This window comes from Balearica regulorum, chromosome 13 (assembly GCF_011004875.1).
Source record: "Balearica regulorum gibbericeps isolate bBalReg1 chromosome 13, bBalReg1.pri, whole genome shotgun sequence".
Lineage (NCBI taxonomy): Eukaryota > Metazoa > Chordata > Aves > Gruiformes > Gruidae > Balearica > Balearica regulorum.
In genome coordinates, this window is record NC_046196.1 from 21212520 (window position 1) to 21235016 (window position 22497).

Below are 22497 nucleotides of genomic sequence, written 5' to 3' on the forward strand. Positions count from 1 at the left end.
GACAGGCAGAGAAGGCAGGGCTGTGCTCCAGCTCTACTTTTATTGTAACAGAACGGGCAGCAGAAAGGCCTAACGCAAGGTAAAAGGACTCTCTGCAACAAGGAGAGGCAGCTCCGGAGCCCACAGGGACCACAGCAGGAGAACCCGCAGCACCACGGGGCAGCACCCACGGCGGCGGCGCAGAAAAGCGGTTTATTGCACAAACTGGAGCAAGCAGCGGTTGCGGGCATCGGGCCATGTAAACAATCGCCACCGTTAAAAAGCGCAAACCGTCTGCCCTCCTCAGCCTGCACACGCAGCTCCTCTGCCGGCAAGCGTGGTGACAACGTGTTGGACAGGCCCGTCGCAGCTCTGGGCAGGAATGAGAAATGAGGACTGCTCTGCTAAATGTCCTGGTACGGCTGCAAAGGGGAAAGGCGCCAGCGGACAGAGAAAGCTCATGCAGACTCAGAGGAAACCCCTCCAGGTCTGCACAGGGAGAGGTTTACTTGCTGCAAGAAGAAACTCGTGTTTCAGTGGCCGGTCACGGGGCAGACGGCCTTTGGGAACTCACGCTGTCCCCAGCAACACCTACGTTCGACCCCGGGGGCTTCAATTTCAGCTCCCTGACACTGAGTCCCACGCAGGGCAGCCCCAGCCCACACCCCCAGTGCTCCTGGGGCACCCGGGTGGGAACTGCCCTCTCTCTCTGAGAGATTCTCGGGAGATTGGGGTTTTGCTGGCCAGATAAGAACCCCTGAGCTGGCACATCCCCGACAGGGAATATTTGGTGCACGGAAGGGACAGGATGCAGCTGTGCGATGACAGGAGGAAGTCCCCAGCTCCACACAGCCATGGGCCAGTTTATTTGGATTAAAAATCAGCGCCAGGTGAGTCACAGGCCCTTAGGGACACCCACTTTAAAAGGACAGAATGGTTTTTGAGGCATCAGCTCTCTGAATTCCCTCAGGATCTTTCCCTTCTGGTTTTTTGGCATTGCCAGAAATTTGGCTGAACAGAGCAGATGAGAGGGACACCCTGCACCCCCACGTGAGGGCGGACACAGCGTGGCCCACCTCTCAGCTCAAGGACACGCACACAGACTCTGCTTTGCAGGGAGGGCTGCTGGGGTTAGAACAGGGACGGGGAGAGGCAGAGACCAGAGAGCGGTTTTCAGAGGAGGTTCTTATTGGGGAGGGCGAGAAATTGTTTCACCTTGGGGCACAGGAGTGAAGTCAGGAGAACCAGGCAGGTTTTGAGGAGGGACACGGGTCTGCCCCGCACACCAATGCCACTGTGAATCACACCGGAAAGATTCCCAGATGGGAAGAGCAAAGCCAACGATGGAGCAGATTTTAGTAGTGAGAAGTCCTCAGAGGGCAGCGGTGGCACTGCCCAGCCCCGGGCTGGGAGCAGGAAGGAGGACGGAGCCCACTGGCAGCAGGGACCAGCTGAGGAGGCGGCAGGGACGCACCAGGGCAGCCCTCCTGCTCAGCCCACCCAGCTCCCAGCAGCCTCACAAAGCCGCCTCCTGGAGAAAGGAGCCTGGGGAAGCCTTTGGTGCCTGCGCCGCAGGATGGCAGCGCTAAGCATTTGCTTCCTCTGGTGCAGATGGGTGCTGGGGCTGACGGAGAAAGGATGGACACCAGGGGAGAAGGGCTGTGACGAGCAGGAGCCAACAACAACGTCCCTGCTCCACAACGCAGGGTGGTTTTTGACTAGGCTTCTACAACAACTCATCTACAAGATACATTCAGCAGCGGCGTCAAGTGCTGTGGTTGGAAATATTCTGCTTGTTTCCTTTCCCTCCCCATCTTTGACCGGTGGGGAAGGGAAGGCCACCGGCTCCAGGGCACACCTCTGTCTTTACTTTGTGACTTGATGGATGGCATGAGCCAGGTAACCTACATTGCCCGACGTAACTCCCGCCACAGAGATTCGTCCGTCCTTTGTCATATAGATGGAGAACTCCTTGGTCAGCCGCTCCACCTGGGGTGAAAGAGCAGAGTTCAAAGCATAGGCCAACCTCTCTTAGCAGAGTGCAAATTTACCCAGCTTGCCGGAACGGAAAACCAACTGGGAGGCAGTGGACATGGTATCCCACTACCTGCAGGGCCAGCAGCACACCCTGTAAACCGGAAGAGATGCTGCTCGGCTCTCAGACAACACACAAACGTGGCAGATGCTCAGCCAGGAGAGTCACCTCACTTGAGCTGACCTTTAAGGTCACCTCAGAGCAGCATCGAGTGACTGCTTCCTTTGAGAGATAAGCAGGCTATGTCCGCTTTCAACCTCCATAGGCACAGCGAGGAGCGCAGCAAGACCTGGGTCCCCACTGTGCTCCAGTGCTGCAGGCTTGAAAGATGTTCCTCCTGGAGGAAGGACTGCCCACAGGTGCCAAAAAACTGCTCGTTTTGGCACCTGCAGTCAACATCTCACTGCCAAGGACCGCAAACACCTTGAGACCACAGGAAGAATGTTTACCTGCTCAGGCTTCAGCCCCGTGAAGCAGAACATGCCGATCTGGTCAGTGATGTGCTGCCAGTTGTGGGAAGATCCCTCTTTCTTGAGGTTGGACACCAGCTGAGTCCGCATGCTGATGATCCGGTCGGCCATACTCTTTACCTCCACGAGCCTGAGAAGCCAACCCAGGAACCGCTCAGAGCGGGGCTGGGATGCACCAACGCTGCTCCCCCCCTGCCAACTACCAGGAATCAACCCTCTCCAAAAACACGGGGGATGCAGATGAGCCTCATACCCCAAAAACATAGGGGATGCAGACAAGCAAAGACCAGAGAGCCTGAACCTGTAGCTCCAGCTGGGGAGCTGCCTTCTTTCTCTTGGTACCTGAAGGTGACTGCTCTCTATTTATTCCATAGCTGTCGGACAGTACTACCAACGTATCAGCATCTCTCACTTCTGAAAGCCACAGCTGAGTAAGAGGCCTCACGGCAGCACTGCCCAAACCCAGATAAAATAATATCTACAGATAACCCAAGAGCACGTGTGTACCTCCCAGCGCATGCAGACATCCCTGCTCCAAGGGAGCACGGCTAGGAGACGTCTCTGCTGGGCCCTGGATCTGGCACAAGCGTCAGCTTGCCAAAGGAACACGGCTCCCAGCGAAGCCACAGCACACTGCCAGCCTTTGTTCCGCCAGGCCAGCTGCCGGCACGGACCTGACACTGAGGGGCTGGGAGAGCAGCACAGGCTGACGCCAGAAGTGGGCTTAGGGCATGAGCGTTACATTCCCAGGTCTCATTCCCAAGGGGCTTATGCTTCCACTTCCCCCACGTGAGACATACTACGTGGCTACAACGCCTCAGTCTGCCTTGTGTAGTCCTTGAATAGGCAGCTCCCGCAGCCCTCAATCCTGGGGGAGCTTTAACTTCTCCTTTACAGTGTTTTCTGCCTTGGCAACACAAGGGAAACCTGTTTGCGTCAGGCTGGGCCAGTACCGGAGATTTCTCCAGAGGAAAGGGGTGGCACGTGGTTCTGACTGTACCCCTGACGCTAGGAGCTGCCCATGACAGCAGCAGGCAGTAAGCACAGCACTGCCCCAGAGATACCTCACACCTTGCTGTCGTGAGCACTGGGGGTTCCCTCTTACCACTCCTTCCGAAGGTCAGGGGTGTTGAGGATCATAGAGGCAATGCGGGCTCCGTTCAGGGGTGGGTTGGAGTACATGGGGCGGATGAGGATCTTCAGCTGCGATTCAACCCTCTTGGCTTCTTCTGCGTCACTGCAGATGACCGTGAAGGCACCCGCACGCTCTCCTGAAAGAGGGGCAGTCAGGTCCCAGCCTCTGCCCGTGGATACCCAGGGGCGTTATCCAAATGCCAGACAGCTTTCGCGGAGCCCTGTTCTCTAGGAGGGTCTCTACCAGCTCCCAGCGGGTCATCTCCTGCTGATCAGTACCGCAGGATGAACGCAAAGACGCTGGCTGCTAAACCCCGGAGGCAGCCTGGATGAAACCGTCTCCACGCCACCTGCTCTACTCACCGTACAGCCCCATGTTCTTGGCGTAGGACTGCGACAGGACGACGTTGATGCCCTGCTCGATGAAATACCGCACAGCCCAGGCATCCCGGTTGATGTCCCCACTGGCAAAGCCCTGGTAGGCCATGTCAAAGTACACAAGGAGGTTTCGTTTCTGCCAGTGAAGAGGGGAAAGAGCGTCAACAGGAGCTGAACACCCCTCCAGCAAACAGGGCAGCAGGCTGAAAGAGCTGTGCAGGCAGTGGCCTGCTCGACCGCAACTGTTTCTCCAGAAGTAGAGTCGTTCCCCTGTTTGCCACAGCTCCAAAACCAGTTACCCCACCACATGTCGAAAACGAGGGTAAAGACCCTCCCAGTGTGTTTATGGGATGTGCAGGCTGGCCCAGGAGGCGGAAGTGGATTCAGCAGTAATAAATCATTCCATTTCAGTGTCTCCTGTGTTACCAGTTTCCAGGAAAATCACCTGGGAACCCTCTGGGCAGGTGCCAGCCCTTCCAGTGCCTCCAGGCAGATAACCCAGCCACACTGCCCCTCGGTCAGGAGACCTGCAGCCATCCGTGGGCCACAGAGGTCACCCTGATATCTACCAATTCTCAGGCCAGGCATTCCCGAGCCAAATTTCACCGGCTTGGGGGAACAGCAGGGAGGAGGAGGATGAAGGAAGAACCTGCCCCTATCTGTTTCCAGCTGAAGCTTGTGAGGAGACACCAGGCATGTGAGAGATCTTCCAGCATTTTTAATACATCAGCACTGGGAGCCCCCCCTCCAGCTAAGCTATCACAGCTCACTTTTTCAACCCTGCTGCTCTCCTTTCAGGTTTCCCCACCCCAGCTTCCCAGGAAGGAGCCAGCAGAAAGTCCAATAGGTAGCTAGAACCTTTATGGATGCACTTGTCTGGTTCCCATCTTCCGGAGAGGAACATGACACTCATCCTGGCTTCAGGGAAAGGAGTAACCTTTAGCGCAGCAAAGGCCAGATGCCACCCAGGAAAGCCCAGAGATGTGGTTTTTCCCAGGAACAGCACAGTATCCCCAGGACACTTTACTGCTCACCTTCACCATAGCTGCCATCTCCTTCCATTGCTCCTGCCGGGGATCCACCCCAGTGGGGTTGTGAGCACAAGCATGCAAGAGGATGATGCTCTTCTCTGGAATTTTCTAAGATAGATGTTACAGAGAATAAATTATTAATGACATCTGAGCACTCTCCTCAGCTGCCAAGATGGGACTCTTGCCCCAGAGAGCTTAGACGAGCTCAGCAAGGCTTCTGGCCTTGATTTGGTGCCTTCAGGCATGATATTTAGGCTAAAGCAAGATGGTCGCCCATCTCCTCACATCACCTCCCTGCTTCCAGGCAGGAAAGGCAACTCACGGAAATGTCATCCATGGCTCCAGAGAAGTCAAGGCTGCACGTCTTGGGGTCGTAGTAGCTGTAAGCCTGAAGTTGCAGGCCAGCATCACGGAAAATGGGGGTGTGATTGCCCCAGGATGGTTTGGGTAGATACACATCACGGCTAGACTTGAAGAACCGTTGCTGGTCAAGAGAAAGAGAGAGCATTCAAACAATTTGAACAGATTCAAGCAGTTAGAAAACCCCAAAGATTCAGCTCATCAAAAGATGTCCTTTCCTTCCTCCACCAGCCATGGACTCACCAAAAAGTTGGCTCCGATTCGTAGAGATCCAGTCCCAGAAATACCCTGCATAGTGACGTACTGCAAGGCAAGAAACAACTACTTGAGTCTGAGCAGCCACGGTGTGATACAGGGAGCAGCCCTGTCACTACATCATCAGTGTTAGCAGAAGCACACCCAAACAGGGACATGGGGCTGGAGGGGACCGCAAGTCCAGATGCAGGGCAGGGAGTTGGGACCCCCGGCAAGGTCAAATCCCCTCCTCAGGAAGGGCTGCTTCACCCTAGCCTTCAGAGGAAGTAGTTATCCTTGGGTCTGCCAGCTTGCAACTCAGAGGCACGAGTACCCCCGCCTGTCCTTCCACTTCTGCTGGGCACCTACATATGCCCCGTGCGTCAGATAATGCTGCCCACCCCCTGCTTCCCAACCCACTCCTTACCCGGCCGCTCTTGAAAGCCTCACTGTTTTCACCCAGAGCCAGTTCCGCGGATGCCCGGGTGAAATCCGCCAGCCCCCCAATGGGCAAGTACTCCTTGTCCATCTTCTTGGATGCTATCATGGCCTCCGCCTGGGAAGGAGGACACACATTCAGCAAGGAAGGCATCACCATGGAGAGGATGGCGGACAGCTCAAGCTTGCTTCTCTTCGCATTCACTCGCTCAAGACGGGCAAAGGTTGGTTTACAGGAGTTTCCCTTCAAAGATCAGAGCTCAAAGCTGGGGCAGCAGCAAACATTTCAGGTGACACTCTTGTTTTTACCACGGGGCAAGGTGCCCAGCAGCCACCAGAGCCCTCAGTGGGTGCCAGCGTTGGTATAGCAGAGCCAGGAAACCCCATGCCAGAGGAAAGCACCACTTCCAGCCTGTTACAAGTCAACACTGCTGCACAAGGACGCACGTCTCTACATAGGGAGACGTCCCAAAACCAGGTAGGGTAGCAAGCCCTTTGCAGGGCCTCAGCACGCTGGGAATGTTATTGAACTAGATGGAGCAGGTTAAAAAAAAAATAAATATCCAGAAACCTCAGCCCATTTTGAAAGCTAGCCCACCCAACCCTTAAACATGGCACTCTGCAGTTTTGCTAATCTCTATTTATTTCAATCAGACCCAGCGTCAGAAACCCGTTCAAGTCCCAACCTAACACAGGATCAGAGAGTGGAAGCAAGAACAGCAGACAAGGAGCCACGCTCAGGAAAAATACAGCGACAGAGAGATCTGGAGCACTCTGGAAACTCTATCTGTGCTCCCAGAGTGGCAGGATAGACCCTGGCAGTGTTCACATACCACCAGGAAACTATTACTGCGACACCACCTTGGCTTCCCAGTTGTGACCCAGCTCCAACACATGCTGACCCAGGCATGGCTTTAAACCCCACGCTGATGAGAGACACGGACATCGCATCCTCCCTACGCCAAGGAGACCAGCCAGTCAATATGCTTATCAGCTGCCAGCTTTTTTAACAGCCTATTTCTACGCTTACAGCCCTGAAAGACTCTGTAATCCCCTCAAGGGCAGCATCCGCGTCCACCTCCCTGGGCTGGAGTTTTAGACTGGCTTATGGAGAAACTGGTAACAATGGCTCAGCAGAATTTCTGAGACTAATCCATTAAGGGGACAACGTCAGCTCTTTCCTCCCATGTGGGCTGGCCCAGGGAGCATCAGCCTATTCAAAAAACACCTTGAAGTTCAGAGGACAGCTGGGTTACAGGGTTCCTGGAAGTCAGCAACTAATTAGATTTACCCGGATGAGAATAGGACACCTATTTCCCGTTTCATCTCCTAAAACCAGCCCCATTGTGTCTCAAAAGCATTTGTACTCCTAAGGAAGACATCCGGGAACACTGTCCTGCTCTGTCAGAGACAAAGCTCATTCTAAGGACCAGCAGCCAGCCCCAGGCTCACCTTGCGAACACAATTCAGGACGTACGGCTTCCCGTTGTCATCCCGGTATGCCCCCACACCCAGGTTCATCTTCTTGGAGTTGGTGTCGCGCTTGAAAGCTTCTGTCACCCCCAGGATGGGGTCGGGGGGACCCATCTCCACATGGGACCACCATGAGCTGAAGGGAAAAAAAGAAGCAGCTAAGAATTAGGCTTGAGAACTGGGCAGGGACACGCATCAACATGGCTAGAGAAAAGCTCAGAGGAAACGTTGTCTGTAAACCACTGGAAAAGGTACAAGCAGCGGCAAGAGAATTATCCGGAGGCGGGGGGAAAACCCAACTCCGTTATACTCCATGATCTGGCACCGCATTTTACATTGCAGAATGGGCAAGGAGCCTCAGTTCACTGTGGCTGAAGATAACTGACTCCCTCCTAGTCATTAATGCGTAGGAATGGCCCTGCTTTCCTTATGCGCCAGAAAGGCCCCAGGAAACAAGCCCAAAACTCTCATGCTCTGGCCACGCACCGTCTCCACAGCCTACAGGATAGTCCCCTCCAGGGAACCTTGGCCAGATCCAGGCAATTGCACAACTACAGAGCCTCTTCCAAACTCCTGGAAGGACTCCTGTGCATGAAAACTAATCTGCTTTTCCCACATTGGCTGACCTAATGCAGGTATTTCCCTTCCCTGCCCTATAAACTCTGCCTCACTGAAGAGGGATGTCGTAGCCAAATGCTTTTTTCCTAGAAATCGCACAGGACACTTTCTTCCCAGGGTAACAAGTGACAAGCTCTGATGCAAAGGCCCCTTCCCTTGCTGTCAAGCACGAAACCTCCCTGCGTCAGGAGGAGCTTTGTGCCCCACTCCCCAGCAGCTGCTCCACAAACCACCCGCCTCTGCCCTGTTGGCAGGACGTCCTGAAGACGGAGAGGCTCTCTTAATGTCAAGGGCAGACCAGACCATGCTATAAAAAGAAACCCGTTATTCTCTCTTTGGCCACAGCCTCTGCGCCGTCCCATGTCCAGGCTTTGCAGGTTTGTAGACAGTGCAAGACGAGCAGCGTGGTAGTTTTTAACCTCCCTTGCAGAGGGCTACGGCTGTAACAGCCCCCTCCTGAAGACAGAATTACTACAGAAGATGACTCCACACAGCTCTGAGCATCACAGCACCACACTGGCACTTACCCAGACCCCTGAGCTCGTCTCCTCTGGGGCAGGATTCAGTCTTGATTGCTAAAGGAGAAGCTCCCACAGCTAATGTTGCCACATTTCAGCTTTACAAAGCTTTGCAGCCCCGGGGAAGGCTGTCTCACTTGCAGATAACACAGGAATACTGTCCTGGGGCTGGATCCTGCCCCAAGCAATGTAGGCAGCCTGGAGCCACCCCCAGGCCAGCCAGACCTCCTGCTGTGTGCTTGATGCGTCCACACTGAAAGGCAGCAGGGCCAGGCGGGTTAAGGAAGCTCTAACGTGATCAGCAGAAGTCACAAAATCATCCTCTCCCTCCACTCTGTCCCTGTTTTGGGTCCGTTTAGACTCAGTTTAGTCACTACACAAACATACTTTGCACTAATGTGTGTTTTGGAGCCCCAGACATCATTTGCCCTTTTCAGACTTAACTGCTCTTCCCATCAGTACAGTATTTCCAAATAAAAAGCCTCCATTTCTCCTCTTGACAGGCTGCGTGGAAAAAAACAGCAGCAAACACGTACGAGGCTCGGGTAGTTTAAAAATGGAAAATGTGCTTAGCATTTTCTAGACCACTAACAAGTCTTAATTACCTCTCCGGTGAAGTACAGGATCAACTTAGGAGAAGGATGAGTCAGTCGTGCCAGCAACACACACCCTGCAGAGAGGGAGCAGCCTGGGGAGCCAACCTGAGCAGGACACACAAAAACCTGCCGCAGGTTCAGGCAGCACGCAGCGCTGCTTTAAGGAAAAATCTCCCATCGCCTTCCTGGCAATGAGGGGCAGGGGGGAACAGAAAAGCACCGGAGTGTGTCCCTCCGCAGTTTACCTGGTCTAGGATTATTTTGGTATCGGGGCTGCAGGAGCCCGGCTACCTATTTTGAAGAGCTGCGGCCTCTGAGACGGTGACAGCACCTTCTTTCTGCTGGGCTTTTCACCAAGTGCCTTAGAGCGTTTGGGGTATTTAGGTCTCGATCCTTCCAACACTTAAGCAGGTCACCGGGCTCTAATATACTACTGCTGCAATTAATGCTGAGCCTGCAGGCATTTACCAAAGCTGCAGCACTCCAGAGAGTTAAGTACTTTTGTTCTGAGCCGGTCTTTCTATCGGCTTAAGGCAGCGAAGGGTAGGTTTAGGACTGATTTTCCCATTCTCGGCCTGAAGGTTTTGGGGTGAAGGCCAAAGAAAGACTCCTCTGCTGTCTCCAGGGAGGTGAGCTTGCAGGGAGACAGGAGAAAGAAGTCCAGGCTGAGTTGTCCAAACACATCAGGACACCCAAGAGATCAGAGAGGCAAAGCTTTCTAGACAGGGGTTTGGGACAAGAGATCTACCAGGGATCTGAGGCCACAAGTCTTAACACACCGCGACCCCTGCTACTGTAACACTGTAATCTCTGCACAGCGTTATATTTTGAGTAATTAAAAGAGCATTGGTCTTGAATAAAGGTCAAAGTTATAAACTGCACACCTTCTCTGCCAAGCTGGAGGCATTTCGGTGCGGAAAACTACGTGAAGGCAAGTTTAAGCTGGGGTTGAACCTGAGGGACACCCGGTGTAAGCCAAAGAAAGCACGTTCTCCAGCTATGGGACTTGAACGTAGGCAGCCTGAGTCAGAGTTTAAGTGCTGAGCAGACATGGTATTTGAGCAGTCTCTGTACTCTCCAGCCAGGCTGGTCCTCCGAGCCGGTTTAATGCACAGCTGCAAGCGCAGTGTGATAGATGGGACAGAGAGGGGGTAGGAAAATGCACCAGAAAATGCGTAAAGCAGTTTAAAATGCAAAATGTAAGTGGAATTCCTTTAAAAATGTAAGTGAAATTCATGGCTCGAGCTGCAGAGACCTAGGATCACGCCCATGGACCCAAGCCAAGCCCAGAAAGCAAGTTTTCCTGTAGGTAGGCAAGCGTTCACAAGTCCAGTGAAGGCTTCCATTGTGAAGAGGCCAGTCCACGTTCCCTGAGGTACGGCCACGTCAGATACTGGATTTCAAAACCTCTGCAGAGCCCCTACAGCAGTTCTGCTAGCCGGAGCAGAATGGATGGGCCAAAGGCGACGCTGACTGGATACCACAGCTAAAGCAAATATTTACACAAGACCAATGCCAACAGGCTGCTCTGGCTACTATGGTCCTTTCAGGCTTAAAAATTCATTGCCCCAGCCAGCTGCAGTAAGCTTCCCACCAGGGAAAGCATTTAAAATAGCTGTCTCGTGATACATCAGAGCAGACTGAGTTATCACCTTAATTAGCGTTTGTGTGTCGAGGGAGGCATTTTAACCATTTCACCATTTCGTATCTCTTCACCTCTGTCTCCTGATTTCAGAAAGGCCATTCCCAGCACAGAGCAATTTTAACAGTGTCGAGCACCACGTGAAGTTGCTGAAGATAAGGAAACAAAAACTGCTAATCACTGCTTGGCATCCTCTGTGGCAGAGAAGGAGCCACTGGAGACGGCGCACAAAGGCTCTTTACTCACAAAAGAGATAGTCCCTTTTAGGTGACCTAGATTCAATTTGGTAATTTAGAGTTTGTTGTATAACAAGCTTGAGAAAAGCAAAGGTATTGCCAGCGCGTTTGTGTACCTTTTACAGGCCTGCTACAGTCCAAGGGCAGAAAACACAAGTTCTAGATAGGAGCTCCTCTGCACCTCTGAGAGGAGCCACCTCACAAAGCAGCGAGAGGCCGTGCCGGACAGAACAGGGTTAATCAATATCTAATAGTCGTCTTTATCTGCTGGAATGGGGAAATAAAAAATCCCCATTGCACTCCTGCACTGCCAGGGGCTGGGAGCTGTTCCTTAAACTTCCCGAGGCAGCGCGGGGGCAGGAGTCACAGCGCGCTGGAGAACAGCAAGGCCTTGCCCGGATCCCTCTGCGTGCCTCCTGGCCACCCGGGCAGGGGGGTGTTCCCAGCCAGCGCCCAGCTGCACCCTGTATCCTTCTGTCCATCCTCTGCTGACGGAGAGAGGCAGCTGCCAGCGCAGAACTGGTCCTCACTGGTCCTCACTGGTCCTCCCTTGCTCCCATCCTGCTCACACCAGTTTTGCACGGCTCTAGCGCAGGCAGCGCCACCCCAGCCCCACCGCATGACGCGTGGGGTCCCCACAGAGCCACGACACGGTGCACGATTCCCAGGCCCGTTTCACGGTGCAGGGGACCCCCTGGGCCTCACTACAAGGTGCGTGACGGGGAGCAGCACCCCGGCCCCGGTGCGCAGGGTCCCGTCCCGCCCCCCCCCCCCGGTGCAGGGTCCAACTGGGTACCCTGAGGCGGTGCACGTGCCCACGCGCCCTCCACGGCGGTTTCTCAAGGGCAGGCTGGGGGCGCTGGACCCGGCCGTAGCCAATCAGAGAGCGAAGACGAGCCGCGCGCCCCCCGACTCACCGCGTTCCCCAGCCAATCCGCGCGCCGTTCCCCCGGCAACCCCCTTCCCAACCCGGACGTCACCTACAGGCTCCGCGGAGGGACACGCTTCCTCCCCGCGAAGGGCCCGCTCCCCCCCCCGCCACACGCCCCTCCTCGCCTCACAGGGGCGCCCGGCACCGGGCTCTGCGGCGGGAGAGCCGGCACCGGAGAGCGGTGAGGGCGACCCCAGGGGCTGAGCCGTCCCTCTGGCCCTCACCTGGCGCGGGCTGCTGCGGCGGCGAAGCGTGGGGCGGCGAGGAACGGGCGGGTGTGCAGGAGAGCCATGGCGACGGCGAGCGGGTTGGCGAGCGGACACCTCACACCGCGACCGCCGGCCTCGCGCCCCACCCCTCGCATGCACCGCCCCGCGCCGGATCTGGCCGACAAAACGCCCTCTGGCGGCCGGGAGGTCTCGCTGCAGCCGCGCCGGCCGCTCCGTCCTGCGGTGTACTGGGCTGTACGGGGCTGTACTGGGCGGTACTGGGCGGTACTGGGCTGTACTGGGCTGTACGGGGCTGTACTGGGCGGTACTGGGCTGTACTGGGCTGTACTGGGCTGTACTGGGTGGTACTGGGCTGTACTGGGCGGTACGGGGCGGTACTGGGCAGTACTGGGCGGTACGGGGCTGTACTGGGCGGTACAGGGCTGTACTGGGTGGTACTGGGCTGTACTGGGTTCTACAGGGCGGTACAGGGTTGTAGTGGGCTGTACTGGGCTCTACAGGGCGGTACAGGGTTGTAGTGGGCTGTACTGGGCTCTACAGGGCGGTACAGGGTTGTAGCGGGCTGTACTGTGCAATACTGGGCTGTACTGGGTTCTACAGGGCTATACTGGGCGGTACTGGGCTATACTGGGTTCTACAGGGCTGTACAGGGTTGTAGTGGGTGGTGTTGGGCCATACTGGGCTGTACTGGGCTATACAGAGCTGGAATGCACCGTGCTGGGCTGTACGGGGCCGTACTGGGCTGTACTTGGCCATATGGAGCTGCACAGGGCTGTGCAGGACTGTATTGGGCCATACTGGGCTGTATGGGGCTGTACTTCACCGTATAGGACTGCACTGCACCATACTGGCTGTACTGGGCTGTGCAGGACTGTCCTGGGCCCTATGGAGCCATACTGGGCTGCTGTACGGGGCTGTATTCAGCCATACTGGGCTGTACAGGGCAGTCCTGGGCCCTATGGAGCCATTCTGGGCTGTATAGGACTACACTGCACCATACTGGGCTGTACTGAGCCATACTGGGCCGTATGGAGCCATACTGGGCTGTACAGGGCCGTATTCAGCCATACTGGGCCGTATGGAGCTGTACTGGGCCGTATGGAGCTGTACTGGGCTGTATGGGGCTGTATAGGACCACACTGCATCAGACTGGGCTATACAAGGATGAACGGGGCCATACAGGACTTTATTGCACCATACTGGACTGTATAGGGTTGTACTGGGCCATACTGGGCTATACAAGGATGAACTGGGCCATACTGGGCAGTACAGGGACTGCTCCCCCTCCAAGCGTCGCACTCGCCCCCACCACCACTGATGCCGCCGACACCCATGGGTGAAGCCAGCACCCAGCACCCACCCCAGTGCCATTTGGGGGGACTGGGGTGTCCCTACCACTGCTGGGAGAGATGGCACTGGGACTCCCCCAGCATCACCACCATCAACTGGTTTCCTAAACTGGGGGGGGACAGACACAACACCACCACCACCCCCCAACCCTTGGGATGTCCCTGAGCCTTTGGCAGGGTCTGGGAGAGGTAACTGGGAGTTACTGGGAAGTGAGCTGTCACCAAACTGGGGACATCAGTGTCCCCCACCCTGCCTGCTCCTCCATCTCTCTCCCCAGTGGCACTTTGGGGGGGGGCAGGGGGGGTGTCCCCCCTTCTCCCTGCCACCCCCGGATGGGGAGGGGGGAAAAATGGGACTCGGGTCTAGCAGTACTTGAATTTATTTGTAAACTCTTCTTTGGTAAACGAGAAAAACTCAAGAAAAGACCAAACCAACCAAAAAAAAACCAAACAAAAACCCCACACACCGCCCCCCCCCAAATAAAATAAATAACTAAACCAACCGGGCGGATGGGGTCAAAAAAAAATTAGAGTTTTCCCCCCAAAGTGGGATTTTAACGAACAGCAAACCCAAGAGGTGCTGGGGGGGGGGGGGGGGAGCGGGGAAGGGGGGGGCGCTCAGCGCCCCCCCCTTCCCCGCTCCCCCCCCCCCCCCCAGCACTGCGTTCTTGACTGCTCCCCCCATTGTGCTTCTTTTTTTGGGGGGAGGAAGATGAGGAGCGTGAAGGTGCAGGGGCGGAGAGGGGGGTGACGTCCTACATGGGGGGCTCGTTGCAGAGCACGATCTCCAGTTCCTTGCGGTAGAGTTTGCCCCCGTCGGAGAGGTTCATGATGCTCTTTCTGTAGTTGGTGAGCTGCTGGATGTTCATCTCCTGCAAAGGAACGAAGTGTGGGGGGGGGGCACTCTATTTTTTCCCTGGGGAGCACCCCCAGATTGGAAAATACCCCCCCCCCCCCCCAAACTCCGCTGCGACCTCCTATGGGTTGGCATCTGGACCAACATCTGGTCCCTGGAGCAGGGATGCGGGAGGGTGGGAGATGTTGCTGGAGACGGAGCGTGGCACGAAGGGGGGGGGGGTTTGTCTGAGAGGGTGGGGGGCACCCTGGCTCCCTCCCCCATTTATTCTTCCCCACTTACTTTCTTATTCTTCTCGTACAGGTCTTTCAAAAGCGCGTCCAGCTCGTTCTCGTCAATGAAGCCGCTGCCGTCCTGGATAACGAGGGAGGGACGTCAGCAGGGGGAAGGACACGAGCCTCACCCCCCCACACCCGAGGCACAAGTGGGGGCCCCCCCCAGCCCCTTACCCAGCACAGCCAGGGGTAAACCCAGCCCTCGCACCCCAAATCAGTGCGGGGAATCGACTCGACTGAAAACACACGGGTTTGGGTTGGTGAGTTTTGCTTCTTTTTTTCTTTTCCTTTTTTTCTGAGTTATATTTACTTGGGGCGGTTTCCCTACCTTGTCGTAGAAGGCAAAGATGGCATTGAATTCCTCCGAGGACAGCTTCATCCCCTGGGCAGCGGCAAGGGACACCGGGCCGTGAGAGAGGGGATGGAGAGGCGGGCAGGGAGTAGGAATGGGTTTATTTATTGCTTTTTATTTTACCTGAAACTTCAGAAGGAAGTTTTCTTGCACAGGCAAAAGACTGAAAAAGAAGAAGAGCAGGGATGAGCGGGAAGCAGCCAGGAAAAGATGGGGTTTTAATCCAAAATGACTTTTTTCTCAGAAACGTGAGTGAATTAAAGAGGAAAACTGTTTTCCTCGGAAGCTGGAGCAGACTCTTCGTAGACGCGAATGTTTCGGGGTGTCCCTCCCTCCCCACCGCTTCCTCCTCGCTGCCCGTGACCTTACCGGGACATCTCCGAGAGGCCCAGCTTCCCGTCGCCGTTCATGTCGAACATCCGCAGCTATCGGGAAGAGAAGCAGCACCCGGTCACCCATCACCTCCATCCTTCCCTCCCTCCCACCCGCCGTGGGACTGCCCTGTCCCGGGAGAGCCGTGGTCCGGGGGTCCCACTTACGATGGTCTGCGTGTACTCCTGCAGCTTGGCCTCGTCGTAGGGCCGGTTCGCCTTCTTCAGCAGGTCCGACAAGAAGCCCTGGAAGGGGAAGGCTTTGCTGGCTGTCCCCGTCCCCAGGGACGTCCCGCCGGCAGGGACCCGGCTCAGCCCACCCCGTGCCCGCAGCCCACCTTCAGCTCGTTGGCTTCGATGTAGCCGCTGCGGTCCGTGTCGTACCTGCGCCAAGCCTGCGAAGCAATCGCCGTGAACCTTAGCGTGGGCTCGCGGCCCACGTTTTCCCCCCCACGGACGTGCGTGTACCCCCACACCGCAACATCCCCCGCCACCCTACCAGAGCCATCTCACGGCTCCGCTCGCAGCTCATGGTGGCCTCACCGGTGCCACGCGCTCTCCCTCGGGGCTGGATGCTTTTGTTCAGCCCCATGCCAAGAGTTCAAGCGCTATTATCCTCACGCCGGCGTGCGAGGCCGGGCTTTAATATTTGATTGCAGCCCCCAATTAAACAATAGCGCCCGGTTACCCCCCCGTCATGCCATGGGGCGCTCCTCTTTCAGCCATCGCCTCCACCTTGGCTTCATTCTCCAAGCACAAGCTCCCCCCGCCGGGATTCTGCCCGTCTCCCTCCACCCCCAGGCGCATTTTGGTCCCCATCAGCAATTTCTCTCCTGCCCTGCGGATGGGTTCACCCGATACAAGGACACGGCGAGGTTTTGGGGTGGCCCAGAGGGGGAATTTCCAGAAACGGCTCTAAATCCTGCAGTTCACCTCGCCTGGAGACCGGGACGAGGTGCCCGGCTGCCCTGAGAGGTGCCTAAGGAGTGCTGAGGACCGGGAAAACTCATCACGCTCCCTCTCCCCCCCCGCCCAAAACCAGCACCATCCACGCCGGGATGCCTCCCTCCACCTCCCGGTGCTGAGTCAAACCCAACAGCTCGGAGGAGACCGGGGTGGGCGGTGGTTTGGGCAATGCCAGCTCCCGGTTGTTTCTCCACGGTGGAGCCGGGCACCGGGGTACAAATCCCGTGGGGACCCCCCGGCACAGCAGGCCCCGCTCACCTCCATGAACTCCGAGCTGGAGCCCACGTGCTGGCGGAAACACAGCAGGAAATTCTCCTCCGTGGGCAGGATCTGGGCCAGCTGCGGGGAACACGAGCGTCAGGGGGGAACACGAGCGTCACGGGTGGGGAACACGAGCGCCAGGAGATCCGCAGCGCCAGCACCGCTCACCTCCGCCATCTCGATTTTGCCGTCCGCGTTTTTGTCATACTTGTGCATGAACTCCTTCATCTTGTCACCCAAGTTGTCGTTCTTGGAGTCCTGCCGGCAAGGAGAGGGGACGGGAGGGTTTAACCCCCCCACCCCGTGCCGGTGTCCTCTCCCCCTCCTCTTCCCACACCGCTGGGAGCCGGCAAAACCCGAGCTGTCCCCATCCCGCTGGGTGCCGTTCCCAAACAGGGCTGCCGTGAGCCTGAACCCTCGGGCAGGAGGGAGAGGAAAGGGGGGAGCGCAGCCAGGAGAGGCCCTTACCACACCCGCCCCCTTCCTCGCGCTTTCCAGCTCCTGGAAGAAGTTTTCCAGCTCTTTGCCTTCAATGTAGCCATTTCCTGGAGAAGGAAAAAAAAATTAAAAAATGCAATAAGACACACACCCCCCCCCTGCCCCGGGGTGTCGGCGGGTGGGAGGGAAGGGAGGGATGCTCCCGGGGGATGCAGCGCTTGTCCCCCTGCACACGGGGACACGGCTCTGGGGCGACTGCGGTGCCAAAGAAACACCAGCCGATGGCAAGTGTTACACAAACGCGGTGATGCTCGAATTTGCAGAGAGCCAGCCCCCCCCGCCGTGTTGTAGCCCAGCTGTGGGGGGGACGGGGGGGACACACACACATAGCCCCAGGTTTATTCCCTGCACCCGCCTGTAGGGCGCAGGGGGCTCTGTCCCCATCCCCATCACAGGGGACTCTGTCCCCATCCCAGCGTTTGCTGCGTTTTCTGCATCGGATGCCGTAACCGGGTGGTTTAATTAAACTTCTCCGTCCTGCCCGAGCATCCCCGGGTACCCGCAGCTCAGGGACAGCTCAGCCAGGACCCACAGCTCTGGCCCTTGGCGGCTTCGAGGGGCTGCCTTCGGCATCATCACCCTCAGCTCCCCGGCGGCATCTTCTCCCCGCTGCAACGCGGGGAAATAACCCATCCACATCCCGGCTGGAAGCGCCTGGGGAAGTCCCAGGACACCTTCCTCTTTGATGCCGCATCCCGACACATGAGCAGCATCCCTCTCGGGAGGGGACGAGGGGCTCGGGCGGTGTCGGGTGCCCGCGTGAGCCACCGAGGGGCTTTGCTTTCCACCGCCCTTCCCAGGGCTTTGCCTTTGCGGGTGCAGGAGAGCCCCAAGCTCCTTTGAATTCAGTTGGGGGGGAAAAAAAAAAAATTCAGCAAGAGTTTTGAGCTGGGAAAAAGAATAATGCCAAGAAAAGCCACGGCTGGTAGCCTGGTCCCCCCCAAGCAGCAGCTCGGACAGGTCTGATCCACGTCCGCAGAGCGGCGGGGTGCAGAGCAACACGAAAAAATCCCCTCCGGAGAGCCACGGCCGGTCCATGCGGCTGCACCTCGGAGCCTCCCTGCACCACGGAGCCACAGGACAGCTATGGGTGGCAAAGTGAGGACACCAAAGACACCCGAGGGGACATCTCTGGGGCGTGAGGAGCCTTAAGGGGAAGCGGGTGAAAGCCCCATCACAGGCAGAGGGAACGAGACAGCCCTGTCCGCAGGGGGATGAACCCCAGGTCCCTCCATCACCCTGTGCCCATCGGCCGAGGGAAGCAGCGGGGGCCGTTGGAGCTCCCCATGACGTGGCCGAGCATCGTCCTCATCAAGGCCACCATCTCCCCCGAGTCCCCCCTCTCCTGGCACCCGCCGTGCCGCAGCCCCACAGCCCTGCCCTGCCCGGGGGGCCGCGGGCCAAGCTGGATGCGTGCCCGCCTCTGGGTTTTGGAGATGACGGAGCACATCCAAGGGCGCAGCGGGACGTGCTGCAGGAACACCCACAGCGGGAGCTGCCCACTCCCACTGGGGTGCCACCGTCTCCCCCCTCCCCGGCTGCTCCCGGTGCCAGCTCCGGCGGTGCCAGGGCCAGCCGTGCCTGCGTCCCCGGGGCTGCGGGAGGGGCCCCGACGGTGCGGCCGGGAGAGCACCCAGCGCAGGCTGAGCTCCGGCTCCAGCAGCGCAGCCGGGGACGCTGCGTGACGCAGTTCCCGAGAGGGTTTTGGTCCCCAAACCTCGGCCCTGGGACGGGAGAGCCGGGGAAGGGCAGGAGCTTCCCCTGGGCTGCGCTCCCCAGCGGGCTGAGCCTCCTTCCCCGCCCCACGGCGCTGAAAAACCCGATTTTCCCACCAAAACGATGCTGCTTTTTGTATTCCCCCCCCCTCCTTTTTGGGGCTGGCAGCGATGGGGACCAGGGGTGACCTGCCCGGCCGTGGCTCCGTGGGGAGGAGGTGACATCCCCGTTGGGGACGCGGCCGGTGTCACAGCATCCCCGGGGAGAGGTTTTGGGGGGCTGGGGAGCAGGCGGGGAGGGACGGGGCAGGACAGGGGTGGGTGACATTGGCCATTCCTCCCCCCCCCCCCGGCCAGCACCCAGAGGTGACGCCAGCCCCGAGCGAACCCCGGCACCGGGGACCCAGCACCGGGGACGGGCAGAGGAGACCCGGGGCACCCCCGGGCTCAGCCTCCCACGGGCTGGGGGCTCCTGGCGGGGGCCGGTGCTGGGGGTCCCCGTCCTTTCCCGACGGGGAGGTCCTGGGGGGGGGGGCGATCGTCTCCCCGATCCCGGAGCTCGACGGGGCTGCGCGCCGGGGGCTCTCCATCGTCCCGGGGGCTCTCCGGGCTCTACCTCCTCCTCCTCCGTGGAATCTCGTCCGTGCCTCCCACCCCGCGCCCCGGGGATGCTCAGCCCGGTGCCCTCCCCGCCGGTTTTTGGAGGGGTTGGTGGGTGACGGCGGGTCCCCCGCGCCCCGGGACTGACCGTCCGCGTCGAAGTGTCGCCAGACGTCGAGGAACTGGGAGGCGGTGAGCTCGGCCAGGTGGAGGTGCGGGGCCTGCTGCGGGCCGGCCATCTCCCGCTCCCGCCGCCGCCGCTGCCGCCGCCCGCCCGCCCGCCGCCGCCTTTTATACCCACCGGCGACAACGCTGCCCGCCGCCGCCAGGGGGCGCCGCTGCCCCGGGACACCGGCACGGGGGGGGGACACCGGGGGGGGAGAACACCGGGGGTGCGGGACACCCGGACACCGGCACGGGGGGGGACACCGGGGGGACACACACCGGGGGGGGACACACCGGGGGAGCGGGACACCCGGACACCGGCACCGCGGGGGACACACACACACCGGGGGAGCGGGACACCCGGACACCGGCACACCGGCACCGTGGGGGCAGCCCGTGCCACTTGTCACCTACCCCTGCCCTGTGTCTGCCTATGCCCTGCCTGACGTCACCTACCCCTGCCTGTCCCATGTCACCCACTCCTGCCCCGTGCCACCTTCCTCTGCCTTATGTCACCCGCCCTGCCTGACATGACCTGCCCCTGCCCCGTGCCACCTGCCCCTGTCCTCTGTCACCTGCCCCATCACCTGTCCCCAATGTCACCCACCCCTGCCCCATCACCTCTCCCTGCCCTACGTCACCCACCCCTATCCTGACACCTAGCCCTGCCTTGTCACCCAGCCCTGCCACCTCCTCCTGCCCGTCACTCCATCCCTTCCCCGAGTCCCTGCATCCCTTCCCGTGCCACCCAGCCCTGCCCATGTCACCCAGCCCTCACCCACGTCACCCAGCCCTACCCCTGTCACCGCATCCCTGCCCCGTGTCACCACATCTGTGCACCTCATCGCTGCCTCCCCCCCCGCCTCACTGGGCTCCTGACGGCAGCGTCACGGCTCGTGTTTTTGCTGGTCCCGGTGGAAGGAGCGGGGCAGAGGCTGCCCCGGTGCCACCGAGGGACCATGCGATGGCTGCAGCGGGGTCGTCACCTGGGGCTGGGGCGAGGACACAAAGCCCGGGCACCGTGCCCGTCTTTTGGAGGAAAACCCCAGGAACCCTCGGATCATGACTTCGCCATCCCTGCTGGAAGGGGTCTCCTTGGAGGGACGGGAGCGATGCACCCCCCCAGACAGTGATGCTTTTCACCCCAGCTCCCCTTGCTGCCCGCTGGCTTGTCGGGGGATTTTCTTTTCCCAAGTTTTCTCAAAGGGCAGGGAAATTTCCAGGCCCAAACAAACAGCCACATGTGGGGTTTGTCACCGGCGCCAGAGCAGCCTGCCCAGGGGAAGCGTTGCCATGGCTACGAGGGGGGAAATATATTTCAGATTCAGCGAGAAGGCTCGGCCGATAGAAGTGCTTAATTAAAGATGAGAAGGAGGCAGGAAAGTTCAGACGTGCGCAGAGCAGAGACGTAATCGGCAGCAGGCAGCTGCAGGGAGTTAGCAGGGGCACTGCCCATCCTGCCAGGTGCTGGTGCCTCTTGGTTTTGTCTCTCGGCTGGGAGAAAAGGGGGTGCGAGGTGCTTACCCCAAATCACAGAGCCCACAGCCCTTTTGGGAGCGGGCTTAGGGACTTGGAGGTGACCCCAAGCCCGGCGTTAATGCCGGGGCAGCTGGGGCAGGATGCCAGGGTGCGGGCACGGGAAGGGAGATGCTGCACCAGCATCCCACGGGGAGAGCCGGGCTGGACACGGAGCAGTGGGATGGCCGCCTTCTCCCTGCTGCACAACGCAGCCTGCACCCACGGGGAGACACCAAAGGGCATCCCAGGTACGCAGTTCATAGTTCCTGGGGTACAGCACAGACACGAGTCCAAAAAAGCTTCTTTTTCCCCATTATTAGAGCACAGTTTTCCCCAGCAGAGCTCATTGCTTTTCCATCCCCCTCCCTCCAGAGCAAAGTTTTCCTGGGGGCTGAGAGCAGACACCTGCAGGGCTGGGCTCAGGGATGCATCCCCCCGCCCCGGGATGAGGCATGGCAGGAGAGGACATCCCCTGGGCAGGAGAACAGGCTGGATGGGCCTTTCCAGCCTTCACCCACATTCTGACTCTGAAACCAACTCCTCCTCTGAAAGTACCCTGAGATTTTGGGAGTAAGAGACCATCACGTTGGTTTAATTCAGCAAACTGCGATCAAGCAACTGATCTCATTCCCTCTCACTCCGCACGTTCAGCCTTGCAGAAAGGGTTTAATTCTTTCCAGCATATGAAATCCTTGCAGTGAAGACCTAAAGCCTTTGGGAAAAAACAGCAGAATCCCCTTAATTCAACTGCAGGTTTTCAGTAGAGACAAACATCCAAGGGAATTTTGATAACATGAAGGCAAAGCATATGTTCAGCTGCTGAGCTGAGACAGAGAGCACAGTTTTTAAAAGCTTTTTTGGTTAACTTTTATGTACAAAAGAGTGCAAACAGCACATCTCATGTAAAAGGAGTCAGGGAAACCAAGCCTTGCAAAGGAAAGGGGATGATTTTTTTGGAGAGGTTGCAGGGTTGTTTTTCAAATAACAGCAGAGATCTCTACTTAAAAACTCACAATATGGTCCAGCCAAGGGTCATATCAGAGATTTCTCCTCTTGACATCACTGAAAAAGCCAGGATCAGCTATACAATGGGGGGTTCTCTTTTTCTACATGTTACATTATTTTTTTTAGCTTGTTTTTTTAGCTTGTCATGCATCTTCCAGCTTGTCCTTATAGCCATAACATCTACTTCTGAAATTTAATCTAAGCAGCATAGAGTACAGGAACAAAAGGAAGCCAAGGGTGTGTTGCCATCTACTTGTTTCAGC

The 22497-nt window shown here is 58.0% G+C and overlaps 2 protein-coding genes and 1 long non-coding RNA gene across 3 annotated transcripts; 1 reads left to right on the plus strand and 2 right to left on the minus strand.

Moving 5' to 3' along the window:
- Positions 1-21: 21 nt before the first annotated feature.
- On the minus strand, positions 22-12456 carry GOT2 (glutamic-oxaloacetic transaminase 2). The gene is made up of 10 exons (XM_075765808.1): positions 12298-12456; positions 7512-7668; positions 6049-6177; positions 5631-5690; positions 5350-5511; positions 5031-5135; positions 3982-4132; positions 3590-3755; positions 2464-2614; positions 22-1968 (listed from the first exon to the last, which is right to left on the minus strand). Exons 1-10 carry the CDS (start codon positions 12435-12437, stop codon positions 1846-1848), a joined length of 1344 nt encoding a protein of 447 aa, XP_075621923.1. The 5' UTR covers positions 12438-12456; the 3' UTR covers positions 22-1845.
- On the plus strand, positions 12139-15624 carry LOC142603738 (uncharacterized). Its single transcript, XR_012837626.1, has 3 exons — positions 12139-12254; positions 14812-15043; positions 15291-15624. It is a non-coding gene; the product is annotated as an uncharacterized LOC142603738 (long non-coding RNA).
- CALB2 (calbindin 2) lies at positions 14308-19826 on the minus strand. Its single transcript, XM_075765809.1, has 11 exons — positions 19695-19826; positions 17202-17278; positions 16902-16991; positions 16731-16811; positions 15845-15901; positions 15675-15752; positions 15505-15560; positions 15259-15298; positions 15112-15165; positions 14791-14862; positions 14308-14524 (listed from the first exon to the last, which is right to left on the minus strand). Exons 1-11 carry the CDS (start codon positions 19783-19785, stop codon positions 14408-14410), a joined length of 813 nt encoding a protein of 270 aa, XP_075621924.1. The 5' UTR covers positions 19786-19826; the 3' UTR covers positions 14308-14407.
- Positions 19827-22497: the final 2671 nt, after the last annotated feature.